The sequence below is a fragment of the Nipponia nippon genome, unplaced genomic scaffold, assembly GCF_047370975.1.
Source record: "Nipponia nippon isolate SJK-2023a ecotype South Korea unplaced genomic scaffold, ASM4737097v1 scaffold_9, whole genome shotgun sequence".
In the NCBI taxonomy this organism is placed as follows: Eukaryota; Metazoa; Chordata; class Aves; order Pelecaniformes; family Threskiornithidae; genus Nipponia; species Nipponia nippon.
In genome coordinates, this window is record NW_028262413.1 from 37427586 (window position 1) to 37452186 (window position 24601).

A 24601-nucleotide genomic window follows, 5' to 3' on the forward strand; every position below is an offset into this window, starting at 1 on the left:
CTTCACGTTATTTTCCAAGGGTGACTTCATGCACCAGTGTAACAATAAAGGCAGGTCAACTTAAATTCTCATACATGAGCAGCATACAAGAAATCCTAGTTTTTGGAGGTGCCTGTGGTGATTCTTACTCATTTGCTCTTAAGTAAGTGTTATTTCCAACTCAGTATTCTGGACCTAGTTCAGTCCCACAGTCTCTGAAGAAGGGTAGGTTTTCCTATATAATATTTTTCTGGTCATCATTAAGATGGTGCCTGCCAACAGGGACCTGGACTCCCTAGCGTGAAAAACCCTCAGCGAATTCTGGTTTTCTGTTCGGCCTCTCTGCCAGCCACCAGTCAGCCTCGGCGACTGGAGGGGCTCACCTCCCTGCGCTGGCTGTGACCCCCACGCTGAGCCAGGCTACCGCCAGCCAGAGGTGAGGAGCCACCCCAGGGCTTCTCCACCCTGTGGCCAAGAACGGTGTAACACGGCCCTTGCCCATCTCCCCTACTGCCAGGGCAGCATCTGCAAACATAAACTCAGGATAAAGTAGCTGTGAACAAACATATCACTGTAATAAAGCCGTAAATTTCTACAATCATTTTTATTAGTTATGGAAGAATCCCCACTAGTATTTACATAGTGCAAAAAAGCTGTTATTACTCCAAAACGTACGGTAGACAGAACAATTATCCTTCATACAGCAAAAAAGAAATGGAACAAAACCCTTCATATTTTATTTCATAATGATTTTTCTACTGCTTTAACCTAAATATTACTATAAGTTTTAAGACATTAAAGATTAAACAGCTTTCCTTATTAGAATCTATTTAAAACATAGGAACTACTTATGAACATTTAGAAGGTGGGCTGTGCCAACTGGGTTTCTACTTTTAGCGTTACCATTCATTGGCGAGGAAGTTCCGGGTCAGACATTCTCACGTTTCCTTGTGTGTGGCAGGGCGGGTAGAAAACCCACATTACTTGTTTCTATGGCTTGCTTCTGCTGCTTTTGGTTTCCTTAACAAATCGTCCTGTCTAATTTTTAAATGGCTAACGTTGAAATCAACTCAGTAAGTTGGCACAACTTCACAGGAAATACTTAATGACAGTTTCAGCAAACAGCAGCTTTTCAAACAATAATACTTTTTTTACATACGTATTTAAAGTAACATTATTAAAATTTAAGCTCGTGTTAAAGAACTGGACAGAATCACATTGTGTAAGCTCCCACCCACCCAAATGAGCATAAAGACACCTCTTATCTTTATCAGAACACCACCAACAAGTGAATTACTGAACATTTTCTATAATGAATTTTTAAAACACAGCTCAATACCCTCCGTCACTGTTTAGCTCCAATCCTACAACTACTTGCACACAACTTAAGCAGATAAACAGGCCACCAATTTAAGCCAGTGGAACTAATGCTCTTAAGCGTGTGTCGGCAGGATCAGGTCCTTAACCTTACTCAGACATTGCTACTTGGTCCAACTAAGGACAAAAGTTCTTCAGAATTTTTCCCTTTTACATATTTGTAATCCATGTTTCATTATTATTATTTTGACAGAGATACTTAAAGCATTTATATAAATAGGTTGTATACATAGCCACCTCTATCAGTTTTAAAGATCCCTACCCCTACCACAGACACATTATTTTTGATTTTACCAGATAAATTGAGTGGTGAAATCATTTCTATAAAGAATGTCTCAAGAAAAGTAGATTTGTTTTCCAAATAATCATTTTCACAACAAAAATATCTATACACCTATAACTACAGAAACATCTTTTCTTGGGGACAGTAACAACCTGCATAATAAACTGCATACTCTTAATACCGAAATAGAAATTCAGCTACTTCTTAAAAAAAATCATGGTATTGTAAAACATTTGTAGGCTCTCTTTTTAAATTCTGGTGATAACAGAATCAAAATTACCACAGTGAGATACTCTCCTCAAGTGCTTCAAGTGGCAAGGAACTTCCCTAGTTTTAGATGCAAATGGATCACTCCCAAAGGAATTGCCATTTCATTCTCACAGTTATTGCTCATTCCCAGCTTAGCGAAAAGGAAGCACTAAACCCAGTTTCCTTTACCGAGTTTCAGTTTGCTCCTCTAAGGGTGATCTGCCACATTTTAGAAAGAGACTAGTTCCTCATTTGCTGGCAATTCGATAGATATTAGAAGTGCTATATCACCTTCAAGAACTCTATTAAACCTGTAGCAAAATTGCAGTTAAATAGTGGGCTGAATATTACAAGACTTCTTTAATATAAATGTCAGAAAATTTTAAAATGACAGTCCAAGTTCAGAAAAAGACATATAAAAAGATGCGCTTTTGATGTTAATACTTCAAGATCAAAAGTTATTTGAATCACTGGCACTGAAAAAGCAAAAGGAAAAATTACAAACACCTTTGTTTCTTGATGTTCTGGTGAAGTTTCGCCCTCAGTGTAGACACTGATCTCAGCTGGCGTCGAGACATGTGCTTACACATCCAAGGGCAATTTTTGCTTGTCAGCAGTTCAAACACCTGTCATTTCCTAAAGCAAAAACTCGTTCAAAACATACAGACAGTAGAAATCTGCCATACATACAGTAAAAGGTTTAACATTCAGGAGGCATCATTCCTTAGTCTTTGTTTTCCTATAAAATGCCTGTTCTAACATCTAGGAAGATTACGTTAAGGAACTACGAACGTGACAGAACAGCCAGTTGTCCTAGCAGCTCTCTACACTGCGTATCTACATAGCATTTGCTATGCCTATAGCTATCAAAGCATTATTTACATAATACACACAGTTTCTATTATTCTCATTAGCATCCAAAAAAACTCAGGGGTAGATGACTTCTAAACCTGGAGTCTTATTGTCCCAGTGCAACTTAAAATGCCAGCATCACTAAGTACTGTAAGCGTTGGTCCCATATTAATCAGTGTGGGCTATATACTTAACTAAGCTATCCATTTCTTGTGTTTTTCAGCCTACGCAGAGGATTTTTATGCATTTTGATAAAAGTGATCAAGAAAAATGAAGTGGATTAGAAGAAACCTACGTTTGCTATAAAAGTGTTATTCACGCGAGTTACTCTTTGGCTACTCTTGTAGTGAAGCTCCTGCTGCTGGCAGTTTCAGTACATCCCTTGCCAATATAAGACAAAGATGGAAAACAGACTCCATACATGCAAGGTTTAGACACATACTCCATCTCCAATCTGAAATGAATTCATCATCAGTTAATGGATTTTGCTCCAATACTCAGAACAAAACATGGAACAATCCTCTAGCAACATGTATGTTTCAGGGAGGACATATTTTTGTTTCTTTTATCTCTGAACCACTGAAATACCTCCCCATACTACAGAGCACTTCCTGCATTCCTGGAATAACTACTTCCTTTTCTGCTCTAGAGGTCAACTCCTAAAGCTGCTGCAACTGTGAGAACAGACAAAAAGAGGTCACATTTTGAGTAAAAATTGTTAAGGTACGTCCTGAACTCAACACAACGGTGGCCAGGATCAAAGCATGCAGAGGAACATGTCGATACACTGAGCCACCCTATCACTCACACTTGCTGTTAAAGGATTATTCTTGCTTTTTGCAATGTTACATAGTTTACAATATGCAAAACAGCATTCCTGAGGTAAGTGACAGGAGAAAGAGGAAGTCATCAGTTTACTAGAAGCCCTGGATAGGGATTATGGTTAATGATTCATTTAGTGTGGTTTGGCAGACAGCAACTGTGGAGAGCATGGGGAATTTTTGTTTTCTTTCCTGTTTTTTTATGCAATATTTCCACCTTGTAAAAAAACCCCAAAACATTAATTAGATCCCTCTGGTTTAAAGTTTTTCTGGAACCAAAGTTGTTATAGCTTATTGTAACCATCTCAACTATCAGCAGCTTTTTAACGATGCATTCACCGAGACCAACTAAAAAGCTGCGTCTGTCTTAGCATAAGAATCACGCACAGATTTCTCTACTATTTACTTTTCATTAAGACTGCAAATGGGGTTTTCTAGCTTTTCTTTAAAAAGAACCAAAATTTTACTGTTATTTCTAGATAGAACTAGAAAAATCACAGCCAAATACACTGATGTGCCTGGCATAACACCAATGTAAAGTGTTGATAATTTATCAGTCAATGTAAGTTATCTGTTTGAAAATGAGCTGAACAGTCACGTCTTAAAAGAATTTTGCTTAAAACTGGTCAGCTACAAGATGTTTCCTTTTACAAAAGATCAAACTAATACTTACTGACGAGTTTTCCACACAGTTTCTACTCTGGGAAATAGATACTGATTAAAAGCTAAGCTAGTTTTTAAATCAAACAAGTAACAGACAGCTACAAAAATATTGTTGTGAATTAAATACACATATTAAATGTTTAACAGTGCAAAACGTTGAGATGAAGCATACGAAATAATGGCTGCAACCTTTACAATAGTTAGTTTTAATATAATTTCTAAAAAGTTCCTGAGTTCCTGCTTATTTTTACGGCATATAGATGGAATCTGTGTGTTCTTTATTCACAGAACTGCAGATGGTGGGTTTATGTTGAGTGTTACTCGCGTGCTTATCATTTGTCCATTCCTCACCATCAGTGACTGGATCAGCCTGCTCAGAAGTCTCTAGTTCTTCCTCTTCACTTTGTTCTGCATTGTCTTCTTCAGCACCACTAAGGGTCTTCCCAAGCTGAAGAGTCTCCATAGTTCTCTGGGTCTCTGAAACCCAAGATTCAATTCTGCTATTAAGCTGAACCTCTACAGAAATTGGTTCATGGGCATAATCCTCATCATCATCATCTTCCTCCTCCTCCTCCTCCTCTTCTAGCATTCCTGGTACAAGAGTACTGGTGGTACTGGTCATGGAGGAATTCAAAAGATCTCGGCAGCTGCCATCCAGTGATCCTGTTTCTGTACTCTGCTGTGAGGCCCATTCCAGATTGTCATCTGGTTTCACCTCATCTTTGTCACCTGGTGTGGTTTTTCCATGATTTGTTGCTGAGGTAGTGCCAGTTGTAGCTAGAGGTGGTTGTTTATTAAGAGCGGCTTTTTCAATTTGACCATTACCAGCTTTTTCTGGTACCGCAGTCTTACATGAGGATTCTCTCTCATTTTCAGAGGTTTCTAACCCATCAGATGTTTCCACCATATTTCTCCAGTTTGTTTCTATAAGTTTCAAAAGAAGTTTAAGTAGGAAACATTAATTCTTTCTATATAAAAATATTTCTCCTGAACATCCTAGAATTGTTTAAATAGCAATACGAGCTAATGATTTTAATATTATTCTGTGCTTGCTAGAAAAATTTCAATTAGAAAAAAGGGGGAAGAAGGGAAAGGGAGAAACGACAGAAAGAGCTGTGAATAACTTTGGGTTTTTACAGTATCCTAAACCAGACATTACAAAGTTGAAAGTTTATGCACTTAGTTTCCTGTGTAAACTGTGGAAGCACCAAAAGTAACAGCGAGTGTAGTCAGAGGTTACTCTCAAGTATAAATTAAAAGCAGAAAGTGCCACAGTGTTAAGTCGTCTGTTTAAGAATTTTTCAAAAAACATGTAACAAATCAAATAAGTTTGAGACACCACAAAATAATTGGCTAAAAACAAGATAGTATTATTTTTAATTCACCGTAAGACTAATTAAAAAAAAAAAATAACCTTGACTTCAAACAAGCATTCTCCCTTTTATCCCCTCTGTCATCTGAGCTTAAGCAACTGGATAAATAAATTTGCCTTTTGCTCAAACTAGAATCATTCATTGCCATCTCATGTTTGAAAATTTAAGCTAGATGTCCTATCTTCAGAGACCTCAATAATTTAGTTTCTACCCTCTGTCATTAGTTCTTCCTCAGTCATATAATCAATTCTGTGTTTGGCATCAGTTCTATACCAGTTCCATAAAACTTGAGACGGAACCTCCACTGATGTGAGTTAGGCAACTGTAACACTTCTGAAGATCAGAAATTAAAATTATTATTTTCGATACAGTTCAGGGAAAAAAATTACCTACAAAACTACCTGAAGACTAATCAATTTTGTCTTATCCCTGAAAATTAGAGAATATTGTAAGTTACGAAGAAATATTATATTTTTAGCCACATTTTGCAATAAGCGGCATTTGGAAAATTTCAGCTTCTAGTTACAAAACTAAGTTTTAAACACACTTACCATATTCTTTCTCATTCACTTCAGATATGGGTTCAGAAATAACACTACAGAAAGAGATAGCACTTGCTGCAGAGGGGTTACGAGAATGACCCATATGATGGGGTGCCTTCTTGACATTCTTCAAGGCTTCTTCTGCCTGCTCCTGTTCCATTGCAGCAACCATATCTCTGTATGCTTTTCTGGCCTCTTCAGTCAGTGATACCAGCTTATTAAACAGGTCCTAAGTATGAAGGCAGTTTTTATAATCAGTAGTTCTTAGTAATAATTTTCACTTTACATTACTCCTTTTAGTCAAAGGTATACCACATAGCAAGCTTTAAGCTTATTAACACCAAATACCTTTAGTTCAACTAAAAATTAGTTCTTCTCTGTATTAAAATAATAATTTCAGATGGTATTTAAGTTTATTTGAAAGCTACAGAGGTGTTGCGACCAGAGTGTTCCAACATAGTCCCTCAGTTCTGTAAATACTGAATTTCAAAGAAAAACACACCCTAATATTGATCAGGTCAGGGCCATTATCAAACACATACTAGTTAGGTGTGCTCTCCATGCCAAATGAGTTCTTAACTACAAGGAACATAATTGTTTACTCCAGCCATTTATGTGAATGGAATTACTCACCTCAGCACCTGAGTAGTTGAAGATACCCACTACACTGACAGGAACCAGCTTGTTCACACAACGGCCAAGAGCTTTACGGCCAAGAGCAAAGACAAAAGGAATTTCTTGTTCCCGTGCCATGGCTATTACGTTATATAGAGCCTCATCTAGTCCACCTTGAAGAAAGCAATTTTAATAGATATCTAGTCAGTTAAAGTCATAGCATGACATGATGCAACACTCTCCCATTTTAACTGTAATTAGTCAGTAAAACTTCAATACACACAATCACCAGCTACTATGTCCTACAGGATAACAAGCTATACATTTCAAGTATAGCGAGTGAATATAGATCAAGGTATATTCTGTATTCTCTGTTAGTCCTGCACACAAACTAAACCAGAATTTTTCACAGCTCTTTTCTTGAGCAAAGCTTTGCTCTTCTCATATCTCAGGAAGCCTCTGTTTACATTTCTGGTTGTGGCAAAATGTGTTGGTTGGCTAACTAACCAATTCACATTCCTCTTAAGGAATGCTCCTTAAGAGCACCCAGAGCTCAGGACTCTAGGTGTATCAAAGCCTGAATGGAATAAAATTGAAGTCTATTTTATGTGTTATAATATCTATTTTTCTTTAAGCTATTCAACCCTCGTGAAGGAGTTCCTTCCAGAACGGAGTAGAAGAGAATTAATGTGGAGTGGCAATTACACAATTGATTCTGGAAGTGTTACATCAGGCACAGTAACTAAAAAATGCTTCTAACCTTGCTAATCAGCACTTCTAATCAGCACAAGAACACTGTAAACAGTTAAGTGCACCACTTATTTTATCATTTATACCTTTTGACTGGATTTTTTCGCAGTTGGGAGATATGATTACACACTTGATCTTGTTTAGTTTCATATGCTTAGTAACCTCACGCAACCCCATAACAAGTCTTCTCCTTGCTTTAGCTCTCATGGGATCCTTTTGATAAATCCGTTCCTGGAAGCTGACAAGCTCTTGCAATAAGAGAGTCACACACTCATCTATTTCTTTACTTAGAACTTGGTTGCAGTATCTGTCAATTCAAAAAACATCAAATATTAGTATTGATTATGTGCTACGCTATTTCACTGAGCCTCTTCTTTTACCAAATAAAAATAATTTTACTTCCTCAGAACAGTTATTAAACTGTTACTAGAGTTATTAAAAGGATTTAGAAATCAGACTGTATACTGTAAGTTAAAAATACATCCTGAAAACATTTATATTTGCAGTAACAACCCTTACCTCAAATAGTCGGTCAAAAAGAATATTAAAAAATACAAAGAAATACTCCAATAGGTGCCACAAGCAACTATTCTTTTCCTTAATTTGGTACTCTATAAAGATACATTAATAAAAAAGCAGCAATGTATTAAGAGTGACTATTACAGTATTTTCAGCATTCATAAGTATTCCTTCCTTTCCCATCCAAAGTGTATGTAGCCCTCCTTTAAAAAAAATTTTAGAGAATACTTCCACCTAGCTTATTTGTTGCAGCAACCAAAGAAGGTCCAAAGTATGTGTGTGTGTACATACATGCACACACACACACACATTTGTGTATTATATACACACACACACAGAGCAATCCATCTATGGCAAAAAAAAAGGAAAATACTTGCAGAAACTTCTATTGATGAAAGGGTTGCTTATGTTCATTAAGCTCCTCCTAAGTCTAGTAAACCTATCCACACTTAAAAGACGAGGGTGGCTGAAGTGCAAGCCTTGTATGTATATTAAATATGCAAAACTCTTACTCTCTGAATCTCTTGCTGTGAATTTTGGTTATTGCAGAAGATGCCATTGGACTGCCTATTCCAGAACTAGCAGGTGAACCTTGTGATACTGGGGTCATGCAGTATGGAGAATTCTGACTTGCTGGTGAAAGTGAAGTGTCACTAGGCATACTTAGTCCAGTTTCTGAAAGACAATTTTGAAACATTATAAAATGCAAAGACATTTTCACATAAAAGAAACACCATCACACTTATGTATCGCTCCCTTGCTTTTCCCAAATTACATTCTGAAAACACTAAACAGTATTCTTCCCTGGAGGGGTAGTTGAGAAGGGGGGAAAACAAAACAAGCACATACCCAACACTCAGCATGGGTTGGGTAAATAAACAATATTTGAATACTCATTAAAAAAATATCCAAAGCTTAGTTTGGGATAGAACAGAAGGGAAAACCTGCCTAAATGCTACAACTTCTTCCAATAATTCTTTACTATTTATACATATAAATATTTAACTAACTTATTCCTAGAACATTTAAGATTTTCACACTTATCTTCAGTCAGGTGAAGTCAGGCAGGTCATTCAGAAGAAAAGTTCTGAAGCAGTACATCTGGAATCTTGATAGACACCTCCTTTCCACCCACCCCACCCCCCGCCCCCAATCACACCAAAGACATAGAAAAGTCTTCGGAGTTTCCCAGTTGCTCAGAGCTGTTGCTGCAAATCGATGGTCCAGACATTGCAGTTGATTGACAAGAGTGTTCAACAAAGTGGAAAAAACTTATTTACAGTTTACAACTTCCGTATCTGGAAAACTTTCAGTATGCTCACCATTAAAAAGCATTGCAATCAACATGGCATGCTCAACAACAGGTCACGTTTTGTCCGCTTATCAAAAATGCTATCAACTTTGACATGTGTTGGGAACATCCATTCAAGAGAAATGAATTAAAAGGCTGTATGGAGATTACGTACTTAGAACCCCTACTGCCTGAGCCTTCCACAACTAAGGGACACAGAAGACATTTTAGAAGAGGGTTCCAATTTCTAGTATTTCATAATGTTAAAAAAGTTAAGAGATACCATCAATAAATTGTGTTGCATAAAAAAAGACAAAATATTAAAATAAGCAGATTAGTACAATTGGGGTGGGAGGGAAGGGGGACTATAGAGATAGAGACCAACCTTCTTGAGAGGCCAGCTCCTGAGACTGATCAGCAGTCAAGTTAATATGAACCTCTTTCTGTTCATCAGATCCCAAAAGGCTATGGTCAGCTGATAAACGGCCTTTCTTCTCTTCTCTCTCTTTCAAAATAATCTAGGAACAAAACCAACAGCTATCAGCATCTGAAAATTATAGATATACCTGTGAAGAAAAAACATCCATTTGACTGAACATAACACAAAATAAATTTAACCAAGTTGTTTTGAACCTTCCTACTCATGCCAGGATAGAAAATCCTGAAATCACTTCAGTTTCCTCTTTGATCACAAACAGGATTTCATTCCAGCATTTTACAGATAGTATACTCAATACTCTCATACTTCTACATAAATAGCTCTTTCAACAGTTTAAGTACTTTCACAGCTTCTTTCTGATGCATAGCACCCACTCATTAACAATTCCTCATCCCTATCTGCATAAAAACACCTTATGCAAGAATACTAGTCACCTTTGTGAAGCACCACAACAGATAGAATCCTTTCTATAAAAGAAAGGAAAGTGCAAAGGTAAGTAGCCATGGATATATTTGTATGGCTATGATAAATAATAACAACAAAGGCACTGACAACAGCATTTAGAAAACTTTTCTGAACAGGTAGCTGTGAATTTCTCTAACTCAAGTAGACCATGGATAAGTCAGAAAAAAAAAAAAGACGGGGGGGGGGGGAGGGGGGGAGAGGCGCAACTTAGCCATAGCCAACCTTAGTGCAAACACAGCTTTAACAGATTCTAACTGCCCATATCATAAAGTGGTCTTGACAAGAAACATGGTGCATGAGTACAAGTGACTTTCACACTTTTTTTTAGGGCTAGCTTTTTTTGTATTTTACCTTCTGATTTCCATACATACTGTATTCTCTGTCTACATACCTACTTTATGTGTGCGTGCATCTAGATAGATACAACCAATTATTTCTAAATTTACTCAATTAAAATTGTGGTTTTACTTCAAGTTCTATACCCATCTCTAAAAAGAGTAAGAAAATTTAAGATTAGCATACTACATTGCACTACAAACTAGGATTCAACAACATGAAAAAACTATGCAAGTTTTCCCGTATGTCCTAGTACTTATAGTTGAAAAAATCCTTGCAATCCTTATTGAGATAGATTTGTATCACCCTCAACTAATTATGGGGGTATAAAAGTTATGTTACATGCCTAGATCCAAAGGACAGGACATCAGTGTAACAGGAAATAGAGGCAGAAGCTCATGACTCCCTTATCCTATGCTCATGGTCACTAGTCCTCAAGTAAGAAAACATCTGCTTTAATTTTTGAAGTATGAGTGTGGGTCAAGACACTCCAGGGTTGATGTGTTTACCTTTTTAAGCGCTGTAGGGCGTTTCAGTTTTGCAATCTCTCTTTCTTTTCCTCTTTTCACTTTTGGGGCAGTTGAATCCAAAGGATTAAGGCAACCCGTAGATGGCTGTCCCTTTGTTAAGGACTTTCTGTTGGCAGATTCTTTGGTATGAAAGGGAGCAGCACTGCCAACTAAATACAAGATAGATATTAGTTTCACCAAAAGAAGTCAGCTTTATTTCAACGCTGTTTTCAGAATTTCCACTGATGAATTCTCAAAGTACATTTTCCTTCCTTGGAAAAAAGCAGTTCATAATGACAGGAAAATGACATCATCAGATATTGTCGCTTCCAGATGGTTTTAAGCTTTCTTCAACTTAGCCTCGTGTTTTAGGAAGCTATGGATTCCAGGAAAGGAATTACTTTAATACTGGTAAGGGATCTCTTTCAAATGACTACATGTAGCTTTATTAGCAAGATGATAATAGTAAAGTAAGTTGCAAATATTTATCCAAACATTGATTTTTAGTTGTCAAAGACTTGATTAGTTGACAGGACAAAACAGATGAGAGAGTGCAGTATGTAGTTAAGTGTATCTTCTGCAAGAAAGAGAGTAAGACAAATGTGGTCTCCAATGGAAATACCAACTGTTCTTTGCTGAGCTTTGTTTGATATAACCTTGCCAACTTGAATTAATGTTTGAACATGGCTGAAACTCAAAGCAGGTAAATGAAGCAACACACAAGAAGGAAAATGGTAACTATGTGCATAACGATGGTCTCTAGGCTACACACTACTGCTCAGGAATGAGATTCATGGGTTATAATAGATAACTACAGAAATGTCAATTCTGTATTCAGCAGCAAGCATTAAAAAAGCTAATTTCATGTTAAGTGTTGATAAAGAAATAGAGAACAAAAGAGTAATTAAGCTATTGCATACATTCATGATGTAATTATAACAATATTCTGTGCATGTCTGGTCTTCCTTATTTTCAAAAGGATACTGTAGAACTACAAGAAGGTACAGAGAAAGCGATATGGATTATCAGAAAAGACATGCTTCCACAATGGAATAACTAAATAGACTAGGACTCTTCAGACTAGAAAAGAGATGACAGACCTCTAAGAATCATAGACGAGAAGAGCAGGGAATGATTGCTCAGCATCTTTGCAATAGAAAGGCTATGAAAGCTAACAAAATTATGAGTGGGGCACAAGAAAAAATCCTGACCCCCACCCCCAAAAAAAAAAAAACCACAGTAGAAGGAAAAGCTTCTCCACACAGCATGTAGTAAGGTTAGAATTCACTGCCATTGGACCTTATGGACAGTAAAAGCATGGGATAGAAGTGATGGATAGTTTAAGAAACAAATTTGGTTTGAGAAAGCCTTGGGTCAGGAGACCCCGAACTATAAATCGGTAGAGGCGCGAAGAATATCCTGGAGAGGTATCCCTCTGTATAATACTCACAGGTATCCTCTCTAAGCTGCTTTCAAAGATAATTCTGTAATATCTATAGTAGATGTTTGGTTTGACCTAATACAGTTCTTTTCACATATTCACTTCAGCACTGAATTACTCTCAAGACATGAATCCTGAGTTTTGATTAGTAGGTCTTTTAAGAGAAGTTTGCCCTCAGTTCTATATGGACTTTCACCACTGCATACTGCAGCTCAGAGGAAGATAGCACAGGTGAACTTTGAGAAATGCATTAAGAAAGTCTTCCCAGGTTTTTATTATGTTTATATTAAAACCAAAATTTGACAAGAAAAAAAAGCATATTTAAGATTCTCAGATTGATCACATTTATATTGTCACAAGACATATTTAGCAATAGTCAAGCAGATTAGAAATACCTGTGTAAGAGAGAGGCCTGGTGTTGGTGATCTGACGAGCTTTCATTGCTTGCTGCTGCTTTTCAAGAGCTGCTAACATGTCTCCCAAATCTAACTGAACAGGGGTCTTGCTCTTCTTTCCAGCTGCTTTTGATAAAGCCTCCTATAACACGAACATCACATGCTGATAAATACAAAGATATAGTGCCTGCAAAACGTTCTTTACAAAGAGATTCTTGCTATTATAGAATAAAGAGGAGCAACAGCTAACTGATGCTCCTCTTTACCAGCTACTGGGGGTGGGGGGTGCAGCAGCATTACACACTTGAAGTTTTTTCTGTTCCATGCTTATCTCCGAATACTCTTGAGCTGTTGCAAGTGCTGCTGCCAAGGCTTTCTTCTTCTGACTTTTTGCACGCTTTGGTACAGAGGTTGTAATGGGAATTGGAGTTTGGACTATATTGATTGGAGAATTCTCAGGTAAGTCATCCAGCTAGGATTTTAAACAAAATGCAGAAAAACACAATTAAAGACCTTTCTCTCAAGACCACAGGAAATGTGGCAGTCCAGAAACCAAATGAACCATTGCTTTGGTCAGCAGTATGACATCTCAATTAAGTACAGCTAGATGACACAGTAAGTTAATAAAACTAGAAACTTATGTATATTTCATTTTTGTATGGGAAAACTATTATATTTATCTCCAATTATGCCTTCAGAAGGTTTTCCAGCCTGATTACTCAATAAGGGAGTGGTGTGTCCGTCGTCCCCCCCCAAAGATTTCATTTAGGAATTTCCTAGAAAGCAGCCATATAGATTAAGTAGTCTGTATGTACTGTTCTGCAACAAAAATATTTAAGTACATCAGGTACTAAAAGAGCATCTTTCCAACAACTGTTTCTACAGCCTTAAAGCAGATAAAGTTTAGTTTATTTTCATTTCAGTTGGGGGTTGGACTCAATGATCCTTATGGGTCCCTTCCAACTTGGGATATTCTACGATTCTAAGTGTCTATCATATGTATCGTACAGTTTCACTCATTAACAAATCTCATTAATAGACAAAAATCCAGCAGTCTTTTTTTAAGATGGGTTCCCCACACCACTTATTTTAATTGGTATTTCTTTAGGATCCAAAACTGGTAACACAAATACCCTATGAACATCACAACTACCGCATTGTAACTATTGTAGTAGAGATTCATAACAAATTACACAAATTAAGTAGTCTCAAAACAACTTAACCTAAAAATGCTTTGCAAAACAAAATAATTACTTACCACTTTGGGTGAAATCTTTTGCTGGATGTTACTACTTTTGCTGCTGCCATTCTCACTGTTTAGCTCTGGAAATTCATCTTCATCCTAAACAATACACAAATTAAGAATGAAGAGAATGGAACCAAAAGTCACATGAAAAGCATCGACTGAAATGGCTGAAGCTAGAAGAATGAATTGAATCCTGGAGTCCCACATAAGCTAGAAGGGCTTAAGCGTGACACAAATAGAAAATGATGAAAAGTTAACAAAGTCTTTCTGTATCCAAATAATGTTTTTCAAAAAAAAGAAAAATGTATTAATGTTTTATACTAAAGAAATCCAGTTAGAATTAGGGAGGAAGGGGGATAAACCAGAAAACACAGTAATTTTTATTCGCGAGTGAACAGAAAAGGTTACTTGAAAGTTGCTTATCTAATTTGTCAATCACGGATAGGCCTAAATTCGTACACTTTCCACAACACCCAAATACAAGTCTTTGCATGTACACAATGAAAGCATCGTATAATAATGAGTGCCCTATATTGTACACGTCTCAGAGTCAGATGTTTTGCAACTTCTTCCTATAACAACATTACTTATTCCACATACAACTTGCATCACTATAATGCAGAAACAGTTTTCATACAACACTACCTCAAAATACAGAGGTTCAGGACTCTGCTCTGTTCTACTTGACTGGCTTGTGGCTAGAGGTTTTTCATGTCGTTTCTGCAAATTCTGCCTTCTTTCTGAAGATGTGCTGTGGTCTCTGCATCTGAAACCAGGCTGAAAATAATGAATGCGATTGGCATTTTGCAATTTCAATTTTTCAAGACACATGTACACACATGTAAGGCATTCTCATGTCTGCTAATTAGCAATGAAGAAGGTACAGTTTTTATGCAATTAGATTTAATAAGCTGTGCTTTGGGTGGGATTTTTGTGGGGGTTTTTTTGGTTTGTTTTGTTGGGTTTGTTTTTTTTTTTTTTTAACCTGCACAAACATATTCTACAGATAGTATCATATTATTTCCCCTGCTTCAAGCCAAATACACTATCTTTATACATTCATCTCTAAATTTCTCATTTTTAAAAATAGGGTCCTTTGGGCCAAACATGAAGAAAACCACAAGAGTTGCTGGTGACTCAGACATGAATCCTGAGGAACTGTCTGTAACCATGACCAAAAGAACTTTCTCCCACTACACAACTATTCTGCATGCAATTATTGCCTTTTCAACATGTGGTTTATGACAATGCACAGGCACAGAGTTCTCTAAGGACCAGAGACCCCAGTACAGTGGTACAAACATTCTTCTGTTTATTACGTGAAAGGTAGATGGAAACCCATGGGCAAGACTGGTTGGCTGAAAGCACAGCATGATTTGAATCTGAAATTCTGGATCTCCCAACTAATGTATTTCTCAAGAAAATTTCCTACAGACCTGGTACAAGTTTAATTTCAAAGGAAAATAGTTTCTAGGACAATTCTGCCTTGAGGTACAGTGAATCTGGCTGAGGAAACCTCATTTAAAATCCTTTGTGCCAGCTGTGTTTTTAAATATCTAAAATAACTGCCAGATTTAGAGTCTAAACTGTGACTGGTTGAAAGGAAATCTGGTTCTTCCTACTCTCCCAATGCCATAAACCACAAATAATCTCCTCTAAAAGCCTCCGATTTGACTACAGGTTATAAAAAGATTCAGAACTGCTACACTGCCAGATACGAGCATCAATGAACTTCTTTATATAATAAACCCATGGAGACCAAATGGGAAGATTCAAGACAAATTAACAAATCCATCTAAAAAACTAAACAGGGCAAGCTAACTCACATATCTGCACATACAGGCATCTACGATAAAGGTCCCACTTCAAGCTCAGCTATTCTTGTCTGCAATAACCGAATTCAAGCAAAAGCTATATTTAAGCACAGGCAGATGTTTCAGCCTTCTCTGTCCCCCTCTGCAGCCTGCCCCCCCCCCGCCCCCCCAATAAAATTAGACTATCAAAATTAGGAAGGCCACCTTCTTCTCACATACTAATTACAGAAATCCTGTCTCACTTGAAGGAAGTTTCACAGAAACATGTTCTTCAAGTTTTAGCATAAAACAATTTAAATTAACTTATTAATAATAAAAATTCTAAATAATACGGTATACTAATATAAATTTAAAACAGAAAGTTTCAAAGACAACAGGAATAAGAACACAGGATTCTAGTTCACCATCACATCAGAATCTTTCTTTAGAAAGTTTGATTTTTTTTTTCTTCTGAAGTGTGAATGGGTCAAAAACTGAACTAACTTTTCTACACCCACACTGTCTTCATTTCACAAGTTACTTTATATATGTAATGTTCTTCCTAGGTAGATACATATAAAGAACAGGCTATAGGCAGAAGATTGCCAAGTACACAAAGTTTTATTTTTTTTATCTATCTATCTATCTATATATGATATAGTGCTAGCTCAAGAAACATACAAGGTAGAAACGTGCAACTGGACTCAACTAGGTTGAGTTTCTACACTTTTCATTCACTGTTTTCATCAACTATTCTTTGTATGTTAATTTTATAACCCATTTCAAATTCCTTATTTTCATATATCACAAGAAACAGAATACTTAAACTTAGAACCATTAACAACATACCTGTGAACTATTTCTTTGCTCAGCTTGTCTTCCACCTCTAGAAAATGTCTGAGTTTTTTCAATCCAAGGTTTTTTTTGAGTTGCTTGGGAATTTACATTAGTCCAACTTACACCAGCTGAAAGAGAAGTGCCATCTATGAAAAAATGAATTAATATGACAGAATGCATCATTATGATACACATGCCACCAGAGGCAGGAACACAATTTTGACACAAAGTTCTGAGAAAGTGTAATTGTCCTCTGACAACCTTTACTTCTGTAGCTATTTCTAGAAGTTAGCAGAATTGCGTTTATGGAAGAGTCAGATGACAGACATTCCAATTGCCAACAAATGATCATCAGGAAGCAGTCAGACAAAAGAAATCTCAGGTTCACATCCATAACAATTTCGGTCCAGTCATAAATAACAGCCACTTGCCTTACCCACTACTACTAGACAAATCAAAATAGTTGTTCACGTCGCAGTACTTGTTTAAAGCTCCTAAAAGTATCAGTACTTCTCAAGTAGAGAATGAGAACTCTCTGGCTCTGTTACTACCCAGGTATGAACTGCAGTCCAACAGAGTAAGGAACCTTGAGGATAAAATACAGCAGAAGCACAGCATTGTCTGAATGCTTCCATTTGAGTCTCTGGCTTTCTCAATCTTTTAAAGGTCATTAACGACAGCTACTTATACACTTGTTCATTCAACAAGTAACAGGGGTCTTGGTGAAGGTGGTAGAAATCACAGTAAAGACATATCTTCAGAAGTATCTGATCAGTTAGAGTAACATGCTGGAAGTAGATCGAGAGATGGTTCCTAGCAAAATGTAAAGCAAAAATACAAAAGTGATCCAGCCAAATTTTAAACAGCTCACCAGCTAAGACAATGCTTACTTGTATTTATTGATGGTTCTACAACCTGAAAAGGAAAAAACAAATTTTCTTAGTAATTTTTATTAGCCTGTAGGATACAAATATAGTTAAGTTATTCAGTCATGTTTACATACATTCATTGCACAAGAATCTGTATTTCTTGAAGTCACGGCTGCAGCCTGGTTATTGCCATGCTTGGGACTACAATAGCCACTGTCACTGTCAATGTCTGCTTCACTTGCGCCCTGTTCACTAGAGGACTCTGCAGCAGGGTGAGAAGCTCTTCTGCGCCTGCCTTTTGATTTCCAAAGCATTGTAGAGGCGCTCTCAGAAAGTGACTTATTAGCTATATCTGAAGGAAAGTCTGTAAGACACAATAAAAATATAATTACTTGTGCAGGAATTAAGAGACATGAAAAACCTACATAACAAAATTAAATGGAAAAAGCAAAAGTCTTTGCACATGACAACAATTTCCTTTTAACAAAGTTAAGAGGAGCATTGAATTTTAAAAAATTATGTCTAGGTCCAACTATTAATAATAATCAGCTCCTTCAAGAAGAGTGGTTTTGACAGTGGTGAAGTCCACCTTCTTTTAGGAAAGATGGCAACTGATATGTAGTTCTAGTTATTTCGTACACCTAGAACACAAGAAAGACATTACCTGTTTGCTGTGATGCATCAACCAACAAAACAATCTTTGATCTGTTCTCAGGACCTGATGAACTAGTCTCCTTTTGAGTGGCAACATTTTTCACTGGAGGACGTTTATTTTTTATGTGCGTCTGTAACTGCTGTTGCTGTTTTAAAAGATTAGCCACACATACACATAAGTCATATGATTTGACTTCATAGTTGTAATCAAAGCAATTAAAAGTTCTAATGCTTTCTACAGAAGCCACACGTTTAAAGACAAGACAATAAGGGAAATATTAATAAAAATATTTTATTTATTAACCTCTTCGCAGTATTTTCTGCATGAACTGTTCGTTATGATGTGGAAGTATCAAAAAGATGATAAGAAAGTATGGGTGTACTTCCTTTGTTCTCTAATGAAGTAATTCTACACTCAGACCAAACCAGCAGAGAGGCAGTGGAAGGGAGTTTCCCATGTCATGCTTGCAGGCTTTATAAACTCACCAAGTATTTTACCACAAAATGTCTCTGTAGGCAGAGTTTTGGTATTCTGATTAACACCTTTTCTGCCCACCTTTCCTTCCATTGATACTACTGACATACCTGTTCTTACTCAAATGAGATGCGTACTTCTTGTGCAAAGGTATTTTCTTTATACAGTTCTACTTATCCTACTAAAAAACAAACTTACTTTTTGTATGACTGGTCCCCTGTTACCGCTTCTGCTCCGCTGACTGGATAATGGAAAGACCTGGCCCGAGGGGCTGGGACGCTCAGTGCATTCTGTAGTAACTGTATTTACAGCATTCGCTGTTTGAAAGGGTGCAGAATAGGGGGTAGGGAAAGGATGATAGAAACCCATGACCTGAGCACATGGTGCTGGCATCAGCTGATAATATGTATATTCTGTAGAAACAGGTGGTTGCGCAGATATTATAGGATAAGCAAGGTATGGTCCTGCAGGATTTGGGTTGGGTTGCTGCCATCTGATGTCATTGTTGTATAACGGAAACTGTCTGTAAAAATCAAAAGGAAAGACAACTGCTCAGAAAATTTTTCCCTCTCAAGGAATTTCAGACTTCTACCACCCCCTTAAAAAAACCCAACAAACAACCAAATAAGCATAACTCATTTGTTTCATGAGCTCCTAGCTTTCAATAACTGAAATGTATTACGACTTCTTAGAGATGCCAATTAAATGATTCACAAGCTCAAATTACATTCAAGTGCAAAATAAACATCTTTGTTGATCTTGGCACTTGTATAAACCTATTAAATTTCTAATATTTAACTTAGAAATAAGATGTAGGCATTTCCTTTGAGAAGTACTTCGGACCCATTACAATTTCATTTTTTCAGAACACGCATATAACCTAAGTAGATACCTAAGCTACACAAGGTAAGCTAGCAGACACATGGAACAGTGACATTCATTAGCAAACTCAGGGCCGAGTACTTCAGTACATTAAGTTGCCAACTCACCCTTGTTCAAAATTCCTATGAAAACACAGGCCTTAAGAAGCACACATGAAATCAAGCATTTACAAATTTACTAGCGAAACCAAGCGTGGAGACTTCTTCCTGTGTTTATTTGCGATACAGCAGAAAGACCCCCTTGGAAACTATGAACCCAATTCTTTCTCTTCAGACCCGCATGAGACCAGGAGACCATCTACATGGAAAATGCAGAGGCCCGAATGTTAGAGAAAGAGAATAGGAAAAGTAAAGATTCAGGATAATTTTACAAATCTGCAGCAAGCAGTTGCTAAAGGATTATTTTTGTTCTTCCCTATTCAAGTGCAACAGCACTAAAGTGCTGTCCTAAGCAAACATTGGGTATATTTTTCAAAACCAAACAGCAATAATTATTTATGCCTTCAATACAAAATAATCCACATTGAAGTTGTGCATTCAGTGAACAACACATTTGGGCTAGAAGAAAGAGTTCCTAAACTCAATGTATTATAACTAGTTATGCAAAGAAAACTGGATACAGCTACACTCAGCTGCATACTGTTTTGCCATGGCAGGATCCAATTTGGATACCTGGAACCTTGCTTTAGCATCAGAGATTCAGACATAGACCTCTTGACTACCCTGGAAGATGCAAGAGCACAGCAGGTGACTTTGTGAGGGATTTGTACCAGACATCTGTAGCCAGGGAAAGAAAAGTGGTAAAGAATATGAATAGAGAACAGCAGAAGGAAGGAAATAAATAAAAAAAGACTGGGGACAGAGAAACTTCATCTCACCCACGAAGGGTCAGAAGATGAAATACAGTGAACAAAACGAATATACAGCCAACAGTCACTGACTCCTCTCAAGTCTACCAGAAGTTTAAACTCATTTAATAATAGATCATCTTCCATGAAGACCACAACCATGTATTACCTATTGGATTGGTTTTCCTGTACAAATGGATAGCAAGTGATCAGGTAGCTAGGGATAGGAGTTGGTTCCATGCCATTAATTCCTCCGCTGTCATTAGGAAGTGCCATTGGGATCATTAGTGTTTCTGGACCCTTCTTCTGAGGAATAAATGGTTCTACTTCAGCTGACAGCTTGACATTCTTAAAGAGAAAAGAAACAATATCTTCATTAAATACAATCATAAATTGTCTGGGAACACTTAGATTCATAAAGTTGTACGGCAATTATCACAAATAGCAGGCGAATGGGTGACAAGACTACAGGATTTCTGCAGTAAACTGAAAGAGGTGGAAAACAGTTGGCAAGTGCTCGCTACATCCTTCCAATCAACACAGGCTCTAATACAGATCACCAACATTTAGCATTTTTATTGACCTTTAAATTTTCAAAGTGCAATACAAACACTAATTAATTTAAAAGGGACTGAAGTTCAGATCTTGCAGAGGATATACTAGCTTGAGCACAGAAAGAAATCGAGTTAGCACTGTAGGTGGAACACAGTTGTGTAGGCTTTCATAAGTGAAACCGACATATGGAAGATGTAGTAATGCCTGGTCTGCTCTACAAAATTGACCATGTTCCTAGGCAATTATAAAAAAGATTTTAAACCTATAGTTTACTGCTAAAATAGATGGTGTATCACAGAAGAACCCCACACGCACATTCCATCTGCACAATTTTAACATATTTTAAAGCGTTAAGAATATGATTAAATTTTGCCATGAAGCGGGAATTAAAGACTACTCAGAAATAAGTTTTAGACCGTGCTTTCAAAGAAAAATATCTCCTCTGATCCTGAAGGTATCCCCAACAGTTTATAACGCGTTTTTACCCACACTTTTGGTCTTGTACAGATTAGCTGGATGTTATACTTAAACAATGAAAAATGCTCTATTCAATGAACCAACTGCAGATCCAAAGTACCCTTAAATTCTGTATTCCATTATAAGTTACATTCAGCTGCAAAGCATCTTTTTGTACAAAGATTTCAGCTTAATTGTACTTGTCCACATTAGTAGCTCATAGAACACCAGTCTCTAAGAAGATTCTCTCTAAAGCAGGCAAGGCCTCCAGGAACTTTTCCTTCCATTTGTTTAAGAAACAATTCCGGAGTCAACACATAACCTTTACGAGTACATGCTCTTATTTTACAAAAAAGGAGAGCCTGAAGGTTTGATGTGCTGAGGACAGTCTTCTATCCTTGCTGCTACCCAAACAACATCCACATAAGCAGAATAAATTAAACAATGGGAGCTCTGAAAATATCATGGCAAATAGTCCCATGCCTACCACACACTTCTCAGTCCATGTCGTTGCTCTGTGTCAAACCCACAAGCCATCCAGCCTTACTGTCCAATACCTGAATCCACAAACTTATTAAAAAGACCCTTAAAATTTATTTTTAAATAAAACATGGGATCAGATCCCATATTTGTTTAGCAGCATGGGGGTGGAGGAGTTCAGAGGGGCAAGTCCAAAAATGTTCTGAAAATACAGTTGTCCCAGTCAGTAAGACAAAACTACTTTTACTTGATGAATAGGTGCTTTAATGTATCAGACTGAACTAGAAAAATTCCTAGCTCAAACATTAGTTTGAGCAACAGCAAGGTCAAGACCCACTCATGCAGAGTATTGGATCTTTGTTTAGTTAGTCTGACACGCTTACATACAAGTAAGTTTAATTACCGAGTAAAAGGTAGATCATCATCAAGTAAATTACTCAGACCATGAGTTACACACTAACTCACCAAGCAAGCTGAAAACCAACTGGTATTTAATGCTGTCATGTACTATTAGAAAGAAGAGAGAAAAAACAGTTAAGACTAAGAGCTCCCTAACTTTCATGTATTATATTCACTATTAAATCATAACTACCAGTGACTGATGCAATATATTTTTATAATATAGAAGTATTTTCAATACATTATAATTGTAATATAAGAATTCCCAGCCAGTTTCAAAAACCTAATCCAAAAATTTTGCTCAATGCATTCTTTTCAACTCCAAATATGACACCCAAACTAAGTAATTGCAAAGGCAGTCATTCTGCAACAGCTACTGGGATGACTTGTACAAGTGGAATCAAACTTTTCCTACAAAAAGTGTTATTATAGACACAGTGTCTGCCTCCATTTTTACTATTCTCCTTCCATTATCAAATTTGCTAATTCATACTTCTTTCATGAGATTTTGCGCAGTATTAGCTGCATTATTTGCTCAAATTTCACCACTAGCCATTTCCTGTAAACATCAGTTCACCAAATAATTTCTATTTAAACATCACTCACTTTTTCCAAATACTGTGCACCTCACTAAAAATGAACTTTATAAACACAGGAGGAAGCTTTCTAAGTGAAACATTGTTTAGGATAGGAGACCATTGTCTGCAGGATGTCTGCAAGTATTAACTTGAGATCAAAGTTATACCCTTAACTTTGGTGGTAGGACATTCTGCAAACCACAGTGACCAAGGCCAAAGCTTGTTTATAATTGAACTGAGAATTCAAAAAAATTATACAAAATGGGGGAAAAAAAACCAAAAAATCATTAAGTATAGAGTCCATGATTATTTTTAACCATTCTTGAGAAGCTTCTCTGTCTTTGGACTTGTCAATTGTGCTGGGAAAGCAGAAGTGTCCCTTCCAACAAAATGAGTCTCTGCTTTGATATGCTTATTTAGTAAGAACATCAGTCATTTACAAATAAAATTGTAGCATAAGAGACTTGACATTTTAGCAGCAACCAAAAAAGGGAAAACAAAACATCTAAAAAAATAAATAAAAGGATAAAAGTGGAACCAGAGTGGCGGGGGGGGAAAAGTACGTCTTAGCAAGTGAGAAGATACACTACACCTGACAAAAAAAGTAGTTATTAATGACTGTTCTGAAAATGCTTATGACTATAACCACCAATACAGAAGTATCACTGCCTCCTGTGCAACAAGGTCTGCGTTACAGTGGAACAATCACCTTAATATTAACTAAATGCATTTCTTGATCATTAGGTAGTAGGTGAACATTCCTTCCTTCTACGTTAACTCTTCTTCAATTCCTGAAGTTACATTCAGAGGAAAAGCTGTGGTGCAGTTGCAGCAGCAGCACCGAACTCGTGCAACACACACCCAGCACCCTGCTCTACCCGGAGCTTCCTCTCTGTCCGCAGGCACATCCCTCAGCTGCCGGGCGACTTGCTCGCCTGCCCTCTGCAGAACTCCCAAGGCACTCTCCTCCACACACAGCACCATGGGGATAAACACTTTTCATTAAAAAAAAAAAAATTATCAAGTGCTTATTATGTACAGTGATCATGTAATAAGTGTCAGAAATACCAACACTTGAACCCCTCCCTGAAAACTAAGGGGGTTTTTTCACGCTATTTCAAGATTGCCAGGCAAAAATATTTGTGTAAGAATAGATTCAGTTGTGGGCTGGCCTACAAAACCAGATGGCATAAACATTAAAAGAACACACTAAGGCTGTCTCATCCATAGAAAATTCAACAGTAAAACTAGGATGAGTACTTTACAAATATGGTATTCTTAATGCAGCACTGAAAACTTTCAAACAACCATTCTTAATCTGCTGGTCACTATCTCCCAGCAGCATGTCAAGTGAACTTTAGCCAAGATACTAATTATAAACCACTCTAGTACTAACTCAGAAAATAGTCAAAACATTTTATTTGTGATTCAGGCTGGGACAAGATTCCCTGTTTTAAAGGTCCTTCCTGTCTGGCTGTCTGCTATTTCCCTGTATTATTTTGGGAGACTGGTGTGGAAATACAAAATCATTCCTTAATGGCAAGTCACTTGCAGAATGGTCTCGTTACAATGACTTTTGTGATATTGTATTATATCATCATTCATTATTAGGATTATGAGAGAATAGCCTT

The 24601-nt window shown here is 37.0% G+C and overlaps 1 protein-coding gene across 2 annotated transcripts in view; it reads right to left on the bottom strand.

Moving 5' to 3' along the window:
- Positions 1 to 564: 564 nt before the first annotated feature.
- The window catches only part of SECISBP2L (SECIS binding protein 2 like), a 31268-nt gene continuing 7231 nt past the window's right edge, over positions 565 to 24601 (bottom strand). For both annotated transcript variants that reach the window (XM_087742989.1, XM_087742990.1), the window contains exons 2-18: positions 20672 to 20850; positions 18972 to 19296; positions 18309 to 18444; positions 17779 to 18008; positions 17666 to 17690; positions 16788 to 16903; positions 14791 to 14922; positions 14158 to 14241; positions 13204 to 13371; positions 12900 to 13041; positions 11064 to 11233; positions 9700 to 9832; positions 8536 to 8698; positions 7591 to 7811; positions 6773 to 6927; positions 6149 to 6368; positions 565 to 5148 (exon numbers count right to left, since the gene is read on the bottom strand). In XM_087742989.1, the coding sequence (XP_087599115.1) occupies positions 4472 to 5148; positions 6149 to 6368; positions 6773 to 6927; positions 7591 to 7811; positions 8536 to 8698; positions 9700 to 9832; positions 11064 to 11233; positions 12900 to 13041; positions 13204 to 13371; positions 14158 to 14241; positions 14791 to 14922; positions 16788 to 16903; positions 17666 to 17690; positions 17779 to 18008; positions 18309 to 18444; positions 18972 to 19296; positions 20672 to 20850 (3276 nt within the window). In that variant the 3' untranslated portion in view covers positions 565 to 4471. The remainder of the gene's footprint in view (positions 5149 to 6148; positions 6369 to 6772; positions 6928 to 7590; positions 7812 to 8535; positions 8699 to 9699; positions 9833 to 11063; positions 11234 to 12899; positions 13042 to 13203; positions 13372 to 14157; positions 14242 to 14790; positions 14923 to 16787; positions 16904 to 17665; positions 17691 to 17778; positions 18009 to 18308; positions 18445 to 18971; positions 19297 to 20671; positions 20851 to 24601) is intronic.